A 19675-nucleotide genomic window follows, 5' to 3' on the forward strand; every position below is an offset into this window, starting at 1 on the left:
CCGCTTCGGATCGGTCTTTGAGGCTAAGCATATCCTGTCATTCATCACGTTCAGGATTTTGCTTGCCCGGATTTCATTTCACAGATCATGTCTAGGAAAACTTTATTGTTAGTTAGATCAGATGTTAAATATAATTTGTTTGTAAAGCATAAAGTGTTGCACATTTTATTGATGCAGAGACTGCAGAGATTAGATGTCATTTGTAAAACGTCTGAAAATGAAGCACCACAATCATGCAGTGATTAAGTGTGTCCCATTGAGTAAACAAAAATCTTTAAACACTTGCAGGCTTCATGCCCACTTGAACACTTTGGCCAAACTATGGAAATAAGTCATATAAGTAGACAAGTGGTCAACTGCAAAAACTGTAAGGGTGTTTTTGGACTGGCCCATACTTAGGAACCATGACAACCATGGAAACAGGAACTAAACACAGGAATTAAAATCAAAATAAGAGTCTTTGAGCAGAAATAAACAAAACTAGATGTGAATAAAGTACAAAAAATGAATACTGTATCATACCAATCAAAAAATGTACTTCTCTGATGGTCTGATCTCTCAATTTTACTCAATATTGGTGTGAAATGGATTTTTATGCTTAAAGTATTGTGTTGTTAGTTAAGCAACACAATAACAGCAAACTGTACTGAACAGCAAACTGTTTATCTTTAACCTTCCTAAATTCCATTTTCAGCTTCTGAAAGTTATTTTTTTTTTTATCTGTATCTCTGCTATTTGTTTATACTATTAAAACGTTGATCATGTGATATAGATGATCTACACAAACATTGATGCTGTAAATGATCGTCCTTCTTCCTTCATGGTAAATTTGCTGTAACAAAGAGTCTTGAGTGAATCATTGCTTTATTATCTTGCAATAAATGTTCCCGACCCTGCTTGTGGCATAAGGTGGTACTTTAAAAACATAAGGTTAGACTGGGAATGAATGACCTCTAAATTCATGAAGACATGAATTAAGAATAAAATGGGAAGAAACAGAAAAGACACGAAACCATAAATGTTCCAACTTTCTGAAGGAGTAATCTAAACATGTGACTGAACATATGACAGATTACTCAGGTAATCTGGTAGGTTCCTTTTGGTAACATAAGTTAACTGCATTAGTTAATATGAACTAATATGATAATAATCCTAAATTAATCTTAATGTTCGTTTCAGATTTTAATAATAAATTATTAAAATCAAATGTTGTATCTGTTAATATTATTTAATGTGGACAAATTGGACCTTATTGTATAGTGTTACATTTTTCCTAAGAGACAAAAGACAAAGTTGCTATTTTGTTGACAACACATTTGTATATTATCCAAGCAGATGACATTTTCTGTTAAATCATATGTTTATGATTTTGATGTAGAGTAATAGCAGACACACACACACACAAAAAAAAAAAAAAAAAAAAAAAAAAAAAAAAATATGTTGGCATTAATTAACTTTTTTATGTCAACAGGTTCCACATTACTGGGTTACTTTAAACAAACATTATTTGTTCATGTAACTTCAGCATCATGGAATGAAGTCATTTTAAGCGACCCATTTAAGTAGTCTCAAAGTGAATTTTTAAAGGCTCCCCTACATGATTCAGGTATTCATATTTATATACTCAATCATCCATTAAGATTTATTATTTTAGCAACACACAATTGAATTGATAGACTATAGCTAGCTATTTCCAATCTTAAATGCTAAAATTTACATGTTCCTTCAGCCTATGCAGCTAAACTTAATTGAGTATGCTCCACTCTTCTCCACAATGGTAACCCGTAATTTAAATGGTTCTAATAATTCTAATGTAATTGAACATTAAACACAATTACACACTATCAAGTCTTCCCCTACTCATTTTGTCAAAAAAAAAAACACATAAAATAACACTTAATTTTAACATTTATTCTCTCTTAATTCAACCATATGCAAAGCATGCTGGGAACTAACAAGCACCGCCCAGTTTCAGTTAATGCAACACAAATCATTAATTTAATCCAACACAACCGGATTAAGTAAACTTAAATTTTACATATATTTAAGCAGATTGAACACAATCAATTTAAGTTAGGACAAAATGTACAGCAACTGTGTTGCTTGAGCTCATTTTAATTAAGCAAATTGAACATGCAGCAGTTTGTGAAAAAGTCCATCGCTCATTATGGATCATGTGATTTATGTTACAGCATCTGTCATTACACTCTTTTTATGAAATCATTTTCATAAATGCAATCAATCTGTTCACGATCCTGACAAAGCAAAAAAAGTCATTATTTACATTTTATGAGAATGTCTATTATGATGTTTCTCATTAGTGATGGCAATAATGCAGTCTTCTTAAAAAGTGTAGAACTTACCTGATCAGTTTCCCTAATAATGGATTCACTGGATGCTCTTGCCTTTTGCGCCCTGTATCAACAGGAAATACATAAATCACAAACATGAACATTTGTGGAACATCATATTTAGTCTTTGCATACCTTTTTAAAAGTGCAGTGGCCAGAAGAAATAACAACAGTAAAGCTAAAATTCCTCCTACACAGCCGGCGATCAAAGGCACAGATGATTCTAATGGGTGGCAGATAAAAACAGAAATAAACAGATGTTGGTGTTCAGTAGATTATACACAAAATGAGACAAAGTCAAGCCATAAAACCGAAACCTTTGATTAGAATTAGCATGTCAAATTTATAAATTAAGCTCACCTGGCACAATCAGCTGGATATCTTCTGACCTCTGAATACCATGTTCATTCTTTGCTTTGCAAAAGTACCAGCCTCCACTGCTCCTATTTACAGTAAAGATCAGTTGTTCTCCTAAATCCAGCTGATTGTCCTGTCCACGTTTGTGCCAGGAGAAGGTCATGTTATTTGATGGATTGGCTTTGCTCTTGCAGGTCAAAGTCACATTAGTGCCAACAGAGACTGAAGCAGATGGATCGATGGTGATGCGAGTTTCTTTTGGAGGAACTTGAGGGCAAAACAGAAACTTCTTTAGATAAACTAGATGTTATAATAGTACACATCTGAACATAATAATGCTAATGAAAGAACATAACTACCCTAAATCTCTTACACAGGACTTGTAGCATCACGGTGGTCTCCACAGTTGAGTCATTAGATGTTTTTCTTGGATATGTAACATTGCAGGAGATGTTCTTTCTGTGATCCATGTATGAAGCTTTGAAGGTCATGTTTGAAAACACTGACTGGGTTTTATCAGGATTCTCCTGTAACTGTGTTGTAATGTGGGCAGATTCAGGGATGTTGGACCAGGATATTGTAGGAGGTTGTTTGGGGCAGGGGGCTTCAGCAGAGCAGCTCAGACTGACTGTTGTTTCCTCCATCACTGCTTTCAGATCAGTGGGTTTAAGGATGAGAGGTTGTGGTGAATCTACAGGGCAAAGTGTACGTTATAAAATACTGCATACATACTTCAAAAATTAATAAGCATACCCAGATACTTAATTTTGTCCAATTGATGAATTGATTGGTTGGTTGTGGTTTGCTATTGCTGTGGTCTCATGTGAGTGGCAGGTTATCCCGCCTTCATGCCGAAAAACACCATCAGAGAAGAGAAGGCATGCCGTTGCAAGATGGAGAGTTTTTTTTTTTATATAAAAGATTTTGAGGGCACACGAATAAAAAAAAGAAAAATAGTGAAACATATCAAATATGTTTGACATCCTTTGACTGGATGGAATCCGAGTGTGTGACCATTTTACACTCGATTTTCTGTGAAATCTGTCAACTCAAATCTACAGACTAGCTCTGACTTTCGACAATAGTGTTGACTCGTCCAGACTGTAAATCCAGATTGTGTTTTGTGTTTGTGTAATGTATTTTATAAATATGTTTTGTGAATATATCATTGTTTTCATGCACATGAATTGTTTTTTGAGCATGTGAAATAAGTTTTATGTGAATTTGCCTATATGTGTGCATCATATCTTTTGCGTGAATTAAGTCAAATTTGAAATGTATTATTTTTTATTGAATATTTAAGAATTTATTATAATTGATTTATGTGTGCATTTCATTATTGTTTTTTTTTGTTTGTTTTTTTAAAGCATGTGCCCTCATAATCTTTAATCAAAATAACTTCCCCTCCCTCTTGCAGCGACATATCTTCTTTTCTCTGATGACTCACATGACATCAAATCAATAACAAACCACAACCATCCAATCAATTCTCCATTGACAAAATCAAATCCCACCCTACATTTTTTCTTATTTAAGAAACCATATTACTCATATTTATCACTTTGGGGCAGAAATAGCGGATCTCCAAAAACGCTACTTTTCAGGAAAAACTCCCTGGAAATCCAGAATCAAGTTGAATTTGCTCAGCGAGTTTACTCTGGCGGCGAGTAATGAAGCTCATTAAATATGCCTCTCTATCTGAGCTGCACCAATCACATCGGGTTATCTGATATAGGCGGGCCAGAGGCGAGATGACGACGAAGTCATTAGTAAACATTGCAAGATGGCTATGGATGAACACCAGTTGTTTGAAACGGCTTTGGCCGCTAATGAACGAGTTAGACTTGGCTTTTTATCTAATGCTGGGTACACACCAAAATATTTTTTACATCTTATAAGATTTTCAAAATGTGATAGACCACAAACATGAGGACAAATCCTAGATTTAACCGTTTTGCTCCTATAGTGTGTGGTGTGCCATGATGTGACAAAGACAGCACACCACACACAAACAGATTTTCAACCAGAGACTCGACTGTGAACACAGGAAATCTAGCAAAATCTCGCGAGACCTCAGAATAAGCATGGCGGACGATATGCAGGAAGAAATTGCGATGATAGTGTTTGGAAAGGTTTTACACAACACGTTGTATAAACATTTGTGCTGTTGCCACAAATCAACAAGCTGATCCTCCATCTCTGCTGTCCACATCAATTTCACTTTGTGCTGCGCCATGACTGCGTTTGTTATGCTTCTGTCTTCCACCATCTCGATTTCTGATTGGATATTGTTTCGTTTCACGTGATAATCTCCGGAGCGTGCGCTAGTTTGTCCTTGGGGTTCCCCCCACACATCAGGATTTCTGATCGTAAATATTAAACATAGTATTTTTACGATTCGCGATCGGGTGGCTCAGACGTTCTTCCGAACAGGTTTGGACACTCTTAACACACCTCACACCAAGGGAAAATATGATAAGATAATCTGTAGAACCATCAAGATAATCGAACACAGCTAGGATTGTCAGAAGGGGGGAAATCGGCCCAAAATCAGCCCGATTATCTTTTGGCATGTACCCAGCATAAAAGAGGAACAGAAGACGGCGCTCTAATCGTTCCTTTGCAAGAAGGGCGTTTTTGCTGTTTTGCCGACCGGAAACGGCAAGAGTCTAATCTACCCATAGACAGTATATAAACTGGACACAGCGACCCCTGTGGATAGGTTTCAACGGAGAAAAGTGAAGTCAATTAGAAGCTCTCACTTCCTGATGGCCGAGCGTACTGCAGAGACTCAAACTGAGCTTGACGACGTAGATGTGACGTAAGCAACCCGTCTGTCTTCGAGTAGCTGGGCCAAGCGAAATCTGAATCATTCCCTTCAGAAACTTGCAGAGATGGAGAGTGTGAGTAGGAGGTGTCCATGAGCTAGGAGCAGGAGCAACTTTTGCTAAGTATTCTGATTAATTATTTTGTTATTTTGCCTCCACGTCCCCCCGATTGCACGCAAGCTTCTCCTCCTGTCCATACGGTAATCTCTCTACTGTGCGACAGAGAGTCGCGTGGTTATGACGCAATCGTTAGCCTATTTTTACAAAAATGGCTTCTAAGGGGCCATAACGTAAGATACAAGGTAATGGAGCCTTTTATACATTGTCATGTTTGTTTAGAAATAAATAATGGACAAATGGAGTCTTTAAACGCCTCAGATGTAAAGTTATTCGCTGTCAAAGTGACGCCAAAATGAATGGGAGTCAATGGAATGCTAACAGCAGGTGATGGTCCGCTAATCAATGGTGGTGCCCGGGGAAGCTTCAATATTTTATGAAACCCTGCCCCCCTGAATCTACCAGTTAGCTCCACTGGTAGCTAAGCGTATGGGGTTTATTGTTGTGATTGGTCATAGTGTTATCCAATTGCATGCAGTGAAATTTTCAAATGCATGCTTGTTGCCGCCCCTCGAGCTGGCCGATTTCATTAGTCGATGCCAGACCATTAATCTTTCAGATTTAGTTCTGGATTTCCAGGCTAGAAAAACACTGTATTTTTTTAATAATTAAAAAACATGTTGTCAAAGTTGATATTGTGGCTTTATATGGCCAGACACTTGCATGTGTCAATATATTATTAACATTCTACCAAAGTCAAGCTTGAATTGAATGATTAGGTTTTTTACCAGAGAATTTCAGAGATGTTTGGACATACGTGTTTTGCCGTCATTAGAACAGCCGCATTTTAGTAAGTTCATCACATTACGTTTTCATCAACTTACAGGTTATAAAGTTTACTGTAGCTATGTGGGCATTCAGTTTTTTGGCCAAAATTTCATGTCTTTATGGCTAGGCTAGACTAAGACAATCTTCTCTGTTCCTTAAATTAAAATACATTTACATTTACATTTACATTTAGTCATTTAGCAGACGCTTTTGTCCAAAGCGACTTACAAATTGGTAAAACTTTATACTAACAGTTCTACAAGCTAACAGTTCTTTATTTACCCTTACCCTTGCACTGCAAAAATAAAATAAAAAATACTGCCTCCAAACTGCACTTTATTCACGATAGATGGATGAGGTTTTACCAACAGATTGAGGATCCAATGGAGTTACGAGGTTTAGTCACAAGCTCTTTTTAATACTTTTCATTGGTCAGATATTTGCAAAACCCACAGACAGACGTACAGGCTGATCAATAGTAATGATTAAAATAATTAAAGCTGCAAGCAGCATTTATCGGGGTTCAAGCAGTTAAGGCCTTTAAGGACTTTAAGCACAAAAGCATCAAAAGTTATACAGTTTTATTTAGCAAGCATGTAACCACTGACATCATAGATGGAAAAGACCATGTTCTAGCATGATTTGCCATGATATACCACATTCTAGCATGATTTACCATAGTTTATCATGATTTACCATGGTTTACCATGATTTACCCTGTTCTAGCATAGTTTACCATAAATGTATCTTAGTTTGCCTTGATTTACCATATTCTAGCATGGTTTACCATGATATACCACATTCTAGCATGATTTACCATAGTTTTATCATGATTTACCCTGCTCTAGCATAGTTTACCATGAATTTATCTTAGTTTACCTTGATTTACCATGTTCTAGCATGATTTACCATGATATACCACATTCTAGCATGATTTACCATAGTTTATCATGATTTACTATGGTTTACCATGATTTACCCTGTTCTAGCATAGTTTACCATGATATACCACGTTCTAGAATGATTTACCAGGATTCTAGCATGATTTACCTTGATACACGCTCTTAGATGTTAGAAAAACATCCCTATTATCTCTAGCCTTGGCTACCGTATATAGACCGCCTGGGCCTTACGCTGATTTCCTAAAAGAGTTTGCAGATTTTCTCTCAGACCTATTAGTCAATGTCGATAAAGCATTAATTGTTGGAGATTTTAACATACACGTAGATAATCCAAATGATGCGTTAGGGGCTGCGTTTACAGATTTATTCAATTCATTTGGGGTCAAGCAAAACGTCACCGGACCAACTCATCGTCTTAATCATACACTTGATTTAATTATATCACATGGAACCGATCCAACCGATATAGATATTATACCGCAAAGTGATGAAGTCACTGACCTTTACATGGTAACTTGCATATTACGTACTGCTGTAATATGTCATGCGGCGCCGCGTTATCAACCAGGCAGAACAATCCTTCCATCCACCATAGATAATTTCTCAAATTGCTTATCTGATCTGTCTCAGCTGCTGCCTGAACCCAAACAAATAGATGAACTAGAAGAACTAACTAGCACTATGAGCACTATTCTCTCTAGAACATTGGATGTTGTTGCACCTATTAGATTAAAAAAGGTCAGAGAGAAAATTAAAGCACCGTGGTACAACAATACTACGCATGTTCTAAAGAGAGAAACCCGTATTTTAGAGCGTAAATGGAAACAAACTAATTTAGAGGTCTTTAGAATCGCGTGGAAAGACAGTATGTCACGTTATAAAAAGGCCCTAAAAGCAGCCAGGGCTGAGCACCTCCGCAAACTAATAGAAAATAACCAAAATAATCCAAGGTTTTTATTTAACACCGTGGCTAGACTAACAAATAAACAGACATCACCCGAACAAAATATCCCGTTACAGTTTAGTAGTAATGATTTTATGAAGTTCTTCACTGAGAAAATAGAAAGCATCAGAACCACAATTGTAAACGTTCAATCTTCAGTTGCGCCTTATAATTCAGCCTTAATTATCACCCCGCAAGAACAATTACAGTGCTTTACAACTATAGAACAAATAGAGTTAAATAAACTTATCACTTCCTCTAAAACAACAACATGTTTATTAGATCCGATACCAACTAAACTACTGAAAGAAGTGTTACCTGTAGTGGAAGAGCCTCTCCTTAATATTATTAACTCGTCTTTATCTTTAGGTCATGTTCCAAGAACATTTAAACTGGCAGTTATAAAACCTCTCATTAAGAAACCACAATTAGATCATAATAACCTAGCAAATTATAGACCCATTTCAAATCTTCCATTTATGTCTAAAATATTAGAAAAAGTGGTGTCCGCTCAATTGTGTTCTTTCTTGCAAGAAAATGATATCTATGAGAAGTTTCAGTCTGGTTTCAGGCCGCACCATAGCACTGAAACTGCGCTCGTTAAAATCACAAATGATTTACTTTTAGCTTCTGACCAAGGCTGTATCTCAATACTAGTTTTACTTGATCTTAGTGCTGCGTTCGATACTATAGATCACACAATACTCTTAGATCGACTACAAAATTATACTGGTGTTCAAGGACAAGCATTAAGCTGGTTTAGATCATACTTATCTGACCGCTACCATTTTGTCTATTTAAATGGAGAAAAATCGATCATAACTCCAGTAAACTATGGAGTGCCGCAGGGATCTGTGTTAGGCCCTCTATTATTCTCAGTATATATGATGCCACTTGGAAATATTATAAGGAAACATGGAATTAGTTTCCATTGTTATGCTGATGACACTCAAATATATATTTCATCACGGCCAGATGAAAACGCTAAATTATCCAAATTGACAGAGTGTGTTAAAGATATAAAAGATTGGATGACGCGTAATTTTCTTTTATTAAATCCAGACAAAACAGAGGTACTACTTATCGGTTCAAAAAACCGCCCACAAAACCTCTCGCAATACAACTTTAATATAGTAGGATGTCCTGTTACTTTATCCTCTACAGTAAAAGACCTGGGTGTTATACTCGATTGCAACCTGTCTTTCAAAAATCATATTTCATATGTTACAAAAACCGCCTTTTTCCACCTTAGAAACATTGCTAAGCTACGTAATATGCTATCAGTTTCTGATGCAGAAAAGTTAGTTCATGCATTCATGACCTCGAGACTAGATTACTGTAATGCTTTATTAGCCGGTTGTCCTGCATCCTCAATTAACAAGCTACAGTTAGTCCAAAATGCCGCCGCTAGAGTTCTTACTAGATCAAGAAAATATGATCATATAACACCGATTTTATCATCACTGCATTGGTTACCTATAAAGTTCCGTATTAATTACAAGGTATTGCTACTGACTTATAAAGCCCTAAACGGCTTAGCTCCAGTCTATTTAACGGATCTTCTATCGCCCTATAATCCATCGCGCTCTTTAAGATCACTAAATTCAAGGCTTTTGGTCATACCTAGGATATCCAGAACCACCAAAGGAGGGAGAGCATTTTCACATTTAGCTCCAAAACTCTGGAATAGCCTTCCTGATACTGTTCGTTGCTCAGACTCGCTCTCCCAGTTTAAAACTAGATTAAAGTCGCATCTCTTCAGCCAGGCATTCATATAATATTTTTAATCTTACAGTTCAAATTACAATCCGGCCTCTAGTTAATAAACGCCAGAGGAGAACTGGCCCCCGACTGAGCCTGGGTTCTCCCAAGGTTTTTTTTTCTCCATTGGGTCACCTGATGGAGTTTTAGGACACTATTAGGTCACTTGATGGAGTTTTTCGGTTCCTTGCCACTGTTGCCTTTGGCTTGCTCAGTTGGGGATATTCTGGGGATATCTAATTTGATTTTATCAATAAATTCCACTAGAAACAAACCTTGTTGTATTATTTTAATTTAATACTGTGAAGCTGCTTTGATACAATCTGTATTGTGAAAAGCGCTATACAAATATACTTGACTTGACTTGACTTGACTTGACTTGACCACATTCTAGTATTATTTACTATGATTTACCATGTTTCTAGCGCGATTTACCATGATTTACCACATTACTAGCAATTATGTGAAGTGTCAGTGCAAATTAAGTGATAAACACTGACAAAATATGATTTTGTTATTATAGTTTTTCTATGTTAACTTAATAATGCATGCTTACACACACACACACACACACACAAAGACAAATGTTGTTGTTTTTTCAATGCTATTGTGATATGTCATTATGAAAATATATTTGAATGGTCTATAAACATTTCACAAAGTCTTTGTAAGCTATTAATCAGATGATTCAGAATTTATTCAGAAACCTAAGACTACACACACACACATTATGTTGTAGATACAGACATTTGAATTATATGATGTGATCAAACTGTCAATACTAATACTTTAACAGATGGATTTTGACTAAATGTAATTGTAAATGTTAAAATAGTGATTTAATAAAGTCTAAATATAAATTATAGAACAATATGACAAAATGACTATTTTAAACAGCAGGGGGCAGTAAAATACCACTTATTGGTTTAATATGCCATTATATTCATATAATTTTCACCTTTTTAACTGTTATAGAGGCAAATTTTGTCCGATCTGTCTGAAAATTTTCATGCATGTTCAGAGTGATATTTCACATGTTCTGACTTGTTTTTAAGAAGGTTTGAGCATTCATTAAAGAGATATAGGCTTTCGGGGACACTTGGTAAAGGCCACATTTTGAAGTGAACCTATTATAGCTATCCAAATGAAGTAGTTCAACTTTTTCTGACAATTATTAATCTAGTGAGTCCAGAGAATTGTATTGCACTAGTTTTGAACATTATGATATGAAAATTATATGATCAGAGATGGAAAAGACCATTTACAGCCAATGCAGGCAGTTTACCATAGGAAATAAATGGTTTTAAAGCCTTTTAACTGTTATAGCGCCACCTTTGGTCCGATCTCCATAAAATGTTGCATGCTTGTTAATGATGTTATCTCACATGTGCACACCAATTTTTGTGAAGTTCTGAGTTTTCATTTAGGATATATAGGCTTTTTAGTGTATTTTACCACGCCCATTTTATAAATTACCCTATTACTGCCATACAAATGCAAAAGTTCAACTTTTTTTTTAATAATTATTGATCTAAAGAGTCCAGAGAATTGTCCTAGACTGGTCTGGTTCCGATCGGGCGAAAAACCTAGGACTGGTTCGCAAAAGTAGGTTTTTAACATATTCGCGAATAATTAATGAACGGTTTGATTGACAGCAATGGTTCTTGAGGTAAAGTTGTTCAGGATGAGGAGATCTATCAAATGATATGCTTATTGTGTGGATATTTGTAACACCACGTGATTACAGAGCCGTAAAATTCGTTAGCGCCAACTAGTGGCCGATTTCTTTCAAAATTCTTACAGACCTCTAGGGCCATGAGTCGAACATGCCCATCGAGTTTCGTTCTGATCGGCCTCCGTTAACCTTGTCTAATAGGTGCTCAAAGTTCATTGGCCAATGGCGGCCATGTTTTTTGAGATACGCCAATGTCCTTTATAGACATACATGGCACCTTGGACCAAGACACAGCATACCAATTTTCAAGTCAATCGGACTAACGGTCAGGGGCCGTATTCACAAAGCATTTTATCTTACCACTAGGAGTACTCCTAAATCGCACTAAAAGATTTTAGCTAGGAGTTTTCTCTTAGAAAAGTTATTCACAACGCCTTTCAGACCTACTCTTAGTAAAGAAAAATGACAACTCCTAAACTAAGAGTGAGTCTTCGTTGCTATGGATGACGTCATTACTCATGCACGAGCTTGACTGAAGTGACCAGCTTGATTGGCTGATGATTGTAACGCGGGAATGATTCCAAACACCTCCACTACGATGATGAGTGACAGGTGACAGGTCTGAGAATGCGTGCGCTGCACAAGTAGTGCGAAGGACGGAAGATGATGAATAACTGAATAAATAGCCTAAATGAATAAAGAGTAAGGCAAAACAAATAGCCTAGTAGCCTAGTAGCCTAATGAAACATATGGATTGATGCAATATCTTTGCAACATTATTGAATTAATCTGTCACTGCCTACGTTTGCAAAGAGAAGAACATTTTTATTTAATTCACAATGAAACGTTACAAATAGTTTACATGCAATGAGTAGCCTATAGTTTTGGTTGTTGTTGGTGGCGTTATTGCATCCCTAGTTATGCCTACAATGCAAAATTGTTCCCTCGCGATTGGAAGCTCCTGTAGCCGTCACATAGGCTACGCATTTCAAAACATCGCAACGTGAAATGCCACAAAAAGCGGTTTGTGAATAGGTCTTAGTGAGTTAGGAGTCCTCTTGACTTCTTTTAAGCTGTCCCAGGCTTAGGTGCTACTTTTAGGGCTAAAACGCTTCGTGAATTACTCTTAGTCAAAAAATATTAGGAGTCCTAAAATTACGAGTGACACGCCCATTATTTTTAGGAGTTGCTCCTAAATTCGCCAGTTAGGAGCTACTTTTAGCCTTAAAATTCTTTGTGAATATGGCCCCTGGTGGTCATAGCCTTGTTTATGTTTTTTTATGTTATAGCGCCACCTATTGTTCAGTCGTCGCGATTTTTTTTACTGTGACCCCAGATTGAACGCATACACATGTGTACCGAGTTTGGTGAAGATAACTCATTTACTTCTCGAGTTATAGCCGTTTTAGTAAAATAAAACGTTAATTTTGCGCCCCCTAGCGACCATCAATGGAAATTTCTTTCTTTTTTCTCGATAATTATTGATATATAGACTCCAAAGAACATTTCTGAACTGGTTTGGTTCCGATCGGGCAAAAAACCACGGACTAGTTCGCAAAAGTATGTTTCGGACAAAATTCAACATATATAGCGAAAACATTTGTCCGCCTTGAGCCAGGGATCAGAGTGGTGTAAGGCACTTGAGTCTAGGTCAAACGGCCTAAGAGTTATGAGCGATTTTGTACTTTTGGTTGCTGTAGCGCCACCTATGGGCCAATCGGGGTCATACTCTGATAGGTTGTCCCCAAATTGAGGCCTACCATCTGGCCAGGTTTCACGTCTCTAGGCCTTACGGTTTGGCATGCACAATGCGTTTTACAAATCCTTACAATTACAATAGGGTTTGAGCATTTCATGCTTGAACCCCTAAAAATGACCAAATGTGGAGATCCAAGGTTTCCGCTCAAAATATATGCCACAAGTGACGTAACTATCACAACTTCTGTTTCATGCTGACTTTAATAATACTAATCTGGCTCCATATAGGCAAAGCTTAGGGAAGTATCAATTGTAACATTTTGTTTAACCATGGAGGACACCATAAATTAGTTTTAGTTATAAAAATATTCAGGGAATTAATCATGAATCATAATCAGTGAGTAATTTAAAAATGTCACAACAGATTAATATAGTTTATAGTGGAGGCCTACTTACCTGAGACATAAATGTTGATGGGATTCTGATATGTGTATTTCCAATCCAGTGACTTTATTTCCACCCTGAAGTAGTAATCGTCTGAATGATTGTTCATGACATCATAGAAAACTGTGGTACATTCACGCTGACTAAGATTTCCAGTTATCTCTATACGACTGAATCCTTTGCTGATGTTTGTACTTCCATTATAAACTACTAAAGCCCATGGTTGGAGATAAACACGATCATGCTTTATCCAGAGGCCAAATATACTTTCTGCATTCTTCAGTACGTTCTCTGGCACTTCAAATGTACAAGGTATCTGCACACAAGAGCCGCTCAGTGCTGTTATTCTGCTTGGCAATTTTGCATTATATACTGGAGTTTCTGAAAACAGAACAGCAATATTGTTTGCAAAATACAAACACCTTAAAATATCTTGTTTTGCAAAATTAGTGTAATACAGGGTACAAAATTAAAGCTAAATTAATTTTCTTACAACAGGTCTAAAGCTTTCTGATGATTTTATTTTCAGTTAGACAGCACAAGGAACTCACCTGAAGATACCAGTACAAGTTCATCTGTAATGAACAGAAAAGCCATGAACAGAATGATATACATCTTGAGTTCTGCAGATACAAACACACACAAAGACACTATGAAGACAGTCTCACTCTTTTAAAAAAAAAAAAAAGACACTCCCAAATCTTTAAGCATTATATTTTCTGTATGTCTCCTCATTAGGATTTTATTATGACTCGTATTTTCATTTTAATATTTTGTCTTACATGAATATATATCAATAATTAATTGTTTTGGTTACACTTTATTTGAAGGTGTCCGTGTTACATGTACAAATTTTACATTTAAGTACTGAGTAATACTAATTAAACACATGTACTTACTATAGGGTTAGGGTTATAGTTACATGCAATTATGCACAATTTATAGTAATTACTATAACTAGATGCACATGTAACAAGGGCACTGTAAAATAAAGTGCTACCCTTTTAAAAACTTTTTTTTTATGTGATAGAAATTGATTGAACATCCTTACCTAGAGCAGTACAATCTGTAATTCAAGTAAAACCAGAAGTGAATAATTTTGTTCTCTCCACATACAATTGTTATGCAAATATTTTTAGACATAGTTCCACTGTGGTTTTAACAGTTAGATGATTTCCATGACCAAATAAAACACAAACAAAACACTCTTGTCCAAAAAGTTCCAAGCATGCTGTAATACATACACACTACTTTAAATTTAATATAACAAATTTCTATGATTTCTGTACTTCAGCATTTTAAAATAACAGGTGACACTTTTTTAATATAGTATGCTGACTGTTGTACTTCCTCATGTGCAGACCTGCTTGGAACAGCAATATTTTGCGCCCGTATGTATAAAGCCACTCAGAGTAAAAATTTAGTCTCAAGTCTGTCAAAATTATAAGAATGACATAATTTTACTCTTATTCCTAAACCTAAGAATCAGTGTGTTTCATAAAGGTTCCTAAGTGTTAAGACTTGGTCTCAGGCTCAGCTCGTAAATTATTTAAGAGAGCTGGAGAGGTCTCCTAACCTAGTTAGGAGTAACAAGATGGCAGCAGAGAGGACGCGGCACAGTTGATCAAACGATAAAACAGTTGAATCATCAAGGTATTCTTTTTGTAACTTACCTTTAAGAAATTTTACAGCAATGAAATTAAATGAAAGTAATAATTATATTTTTGGCGACTGTAAAAAGGCAGCAGTGCACCTGTGATGACTCGAGCCCTTCAGTCCACAGTTAGCAGGCTCTTGAACAGCACTATTGTGGCACTGACCACACCAAATATACAGTGATGGCCAAAAGTTTTTTTTTTTTTATGACCCTATAAGTTTGCTTAAACCATCAAATTATGAGGAAAATATATTTATATATTTTTAATATTTTAAAATATGAGGGAAGAACAAAACACTAAACTTAGTGAGGGTATTTATCTGCCAAAATTATTTCAAGTCACCTTTATTTCTACAGTGCTTTTTACAATACAGATTGTTTCAAAGCAGCTTTACAGAGTTAACAGGAAAATAATGCAACAAAGTTAGTCTTGGCTGTACAGCAGCTCTAGAAGAAAATAGTGTCATTGTCTGGCTTAAGTAAGTTCAGTGTTGATTAATTTCTACCAGAAAGACTCGGGAGGCAAAATACCGAAACAAGTATACATTTATTAACAGCCCAGCAAGCAAGTATTGTGTTATACAGTTCTTTGGCGTAGGCCCCGTCAGTAGCTCGCAATCCGAGGGTACGGAATCTGCATTTCCTGCCTGAAGACATATGGACAGGACCATCCTGTTGGTGGTGGGGAGGATGAAGGTGAATGTAGGCATCAGCATCTGCGAACTCAGACATGTATAAGTACCAATCTTTTATACTACAAGTATTAGAACACAATTGTATAGTTGAGAATGTAATAAGTGACGTAACAATTTAGTCTTCCTGCATGGCAGAACTTATGCTAAAGCTTTCATTTCCATTGTAAAAAAAATCATTAGTTATCTATTTAGTTCACTGATTTCTCCAGAGCGGCTGTATAGATAAATGATGTCATCGTCCAGCTCAGTTCAGTTCTCATATAATTGTGTCAATGCAGGCAGATCAGTAATATTGTTAAATATTAAGTGACAAAAAGGGCAAACTACAGCTACAGGTTTTAGAAAAACTAAAAAGCTCACAGGAGAAAAAAAAAAAAAAACATACATTGTCTGCAACATAGTCATTTATTAATATTTCATTGTCCTCTCTTGTTTTTTCATGTTGCCAGCCTGGCTAAAAAATATGTCTGTACAATTTGGAATGTTTCATTGTGTTATCACAAATAAAGAATTGACTCCAGGCACAACTACACAATACGCTTACAAAATCTTTAACACATTTTTAATACTATTTGAATAAATAGTGGTGAATCTGACAATTTTCCTTTGCCTCACTTTTCCAGGGGATTCCACAGCATCAATTCTAATTTGTGATAATTTTGCACAATGCAAAGCAATTTAAAAAAAAATTTAATATTAAAGTTTCAGTGTCTTAATTAAATTATTTTATTATAATTACATTTAAATGATTGGTGTCATGCTGCAGTGACCTCACCCTTGCAGGCTCACTATTGGCTGATGCAGTGGTTGAGGGCGGCCATTTTGGGTTGACATCATTGTAGTCCTTAGTTTACAAAACTTAAGTCCCACTTCAGTCAGCACTTAAGAATCAGTCTTATACTTTACTGAAAGTTGCTTTTAGCTTCTTTATAAAAGTCTCCTACTCTTAGAGAAGTCCTACTTTTTACTAAGAATTTTTTGACACTTAAGTCAAAGCTTAAGACTATTCTTAAGAGCAATTCTTAGAAGTTTTATACATACCTATTTTTTTTTTTTTTTTTTTTTTTAAACCATATGCTCATCATTTGTTCTGGTTCTAATCTGACTCATAACTATAAGTTTAATCTCCACAAAGGTACTATTCATGAACTGTCAGCTTTATGCCCTTCAGCAAGACACTTCACCTCAAAAGCAGCTTCATACTGTCTCTGTTATAAGGTAATTTCCAAAACATAATTTAAATGACTAATTAGTTGATATTATGAAACAGATCTTGGTAACACGTTAGAATAATGGTCCGACATTAATAGGTAACATGCAGGACGTAATGTGGGGCCGTCTTCACAAAGCATTTTATCTTACCACTAGGAGTACTCCTAAATCGCACTAAAAGATTTTAGCTAGGAGTTTTCTCTTAAAAGTTATTCACAACGCCTTTCAGACCTACTCTTACTAACTCCTAAACTAAGAGTGAATCTTCGTTGCTATGGATGACGTCATTACTCATGCACGAGCTTGACTGAAGTGACCACCTTGATTGGCTGATGATTGTAACGCGGGAATGATTCCAAACCCCTCCCCTACGATGATGAGTGACAGGTGACAGGTCTGAGAATGCGTGCGCTACACAAGTAGTGCGAAGGACGGAAGATGATGAATAACTGAATAAATAGCCTAAATGAATAAAGAGTAAGGCAAAACAAATAGCCTAGGAGCCTAATGAAACATATGGATTGATGCAATATCTTTGCAACATTATTGAATTAATATGTCACTGCCTACGTTTGCAAAGAGAAGAACATTTTAATTTGATTCACAATGAAACGTTACAAATAGTTTACATGCAATGAATAGCCTACAGTTTTGGTTGTTGTTGGTGGCGTTATTGCATCCCTAGTTATGCCTACAATGCAAAATTGGTCCCTCGCGATTGGAAGCTCCTGTAGCCGCCGCGTACGCATTTCAAAACATCGCAACGTGAAATGCCACAAAAAGCGGTTTGTGAATCGGTCTTAGTGAGTTAGGAGTCCTCTCGACTTCTTTTAAGCTGTCCTAGGCTTAGGTGCTACTTTTAGGGCTAAAACGCTTTGTGAATTACTCTTAGTCAAAAAATATTAGGAGTCCTAAAATTACGAGTGACACGCCCATTATTTTTAGGAGTTGCTCCTAAATTCGCCAGTTAGGAGCTACTTTTAGCCTTAAAATTCTTTGTGAATACGGCCCCTGACTAAAACATAAGCATGTACTGACATAGGTTTAGGATGATAATTAGATATATCAGGAATGAATGAAGAAAAACTGGAACTGAGAAGTAACAGGTAAAAACAAACAAATCTAGTTAATAATTTAAGAAAACGTATGATGTGGCATTTAAACACCTGGGGCCGTATGTATAAAGCCGCTCAGAGTAAATTTTTTGTCTTAAGTGTGTCAAAATTCTAAGAATGACGTCATTTTACTCTTATTCTTATTCTTAAGAATAAGTGTGATTCATAAAGGTTCCTAAGTGTTAAGACTAGGTCTCAGCTCCTAAATTATTTAAGAGAGCTGGAGAGGTCTCCTAACCAGTTAGGAGTAACAAGATGGCAGCAGAGAGGAGGAGGCCGCGCAGTTTCCAACAACGTAAGAATGTGTTGGAATTATATGATGACAGAGAGTTGATCAAACGATACAGGCTTGATCGTCAGGGTATTCTTTTTGTTACTGACCTTAGTCAGAAATTCAATAACTTCTCCCACTGTAAGAAACAATGCTTTAACTGCAGAAATGAAAGTTGTAATGACTCTGCGTTTCTTGGCGACTGGAAAAATGCAGCAATGCACCAGTGATGACTTAGGGCCATCACAGTCCACAGTTAGCAGGGTCTTAAATACCACTGTTGCTGCACTAACCACACCAGACATAGTAAGGCAGTTCATTGACTTCCCAACTGACCTTCAAACTATACGGCAAAAGCAAGCAGATTTTATGAGGATTGCGGGTTTCCCTGGAGTTGTTGGAACCATCGATGGCACCCATGTACGCATCATTGCTCCAACTGTAAATGAGGAGACATACATCAATCGAAAAGGATTCCACAGCATCAATGTTCAAGTCGTATTTGATGCCAATTACAAGATCCTTGATCTTGTGCCAAAATGGCCAGGGTCAACACTTGATGCTCGGGTTCTTTCCCAGAGTGGCCTCACTGGGTTATTCGAACAAAATTATGTTCGCCCTGGATGTCATCTGCTGGGAGACTCGGGTTACCCTTTAAAACACTGGCTTCTCACCCCTTACAGAAGACCTCAAGGAGAACAGCAGCTCAATTATAACAGGTACTGTACTGGACTGAACTGTAGACAAGATACCAATTTTGTTCAATGAGTGCATTCTTGACTTATCTGACCTATGTTCTTTTATTGTTTTTGCGTCATGAAGAGCACACAAAGTAACAAGAGCCGTGGTGGAGAGAGGAATTGGACAGCTGAAAAGAAGAT

General features: G+C 36.5%; 1 protein-coding gene across 1 annotated transcript; it reads right to left on the reverse strand.

The window, feature by feature from the left end:
• Window positions 1-1891: 1891 nt before the first annotated feature.
• On the reverse strand, window positions 1892-14455 carry LOC311284184 (sialic acid-binding Ig-like lectin 7). The gene is made up of 7 exons (XM_084399072.1): window positions 14396-14455; window positions 13857-14216; window positions 3082-3399; window positions 2712-2975; window positions 2487-2574; window positions 2364-2415; window positions 1892-2255 (listed from the first exon to the last, which is right to left on the reverse strand). The coding sequence occupies exons 1-7, from the start codon at window positions 14439-14441 to the stop codon at window positions 2202-2204; spliced, it is 1182 nt and encodes a 393-aa protein (XP_084255198.1). The 5' UTR covers window positions 14442-14455; the 3' UTR covers window positions 1892-2201.
• Between the last annotated feature and the right edge of the window lie 5220 nt (window positions 14456-19675).

The sequence above is a fragment of the Rutilus rutilus genome, assembly GCF_951802725.1.
Source record: "Rutilus rutilus genome assembly, chromosome: 24".
In the NCBI taxonomy this organism is placed as follows: domain Eukaryota; kingdom Metazoa; phylum Chordata; class Actinopteri; order Cypriniformes; family Leuciscidae; genus Rutilus; species Rutilus rutilus.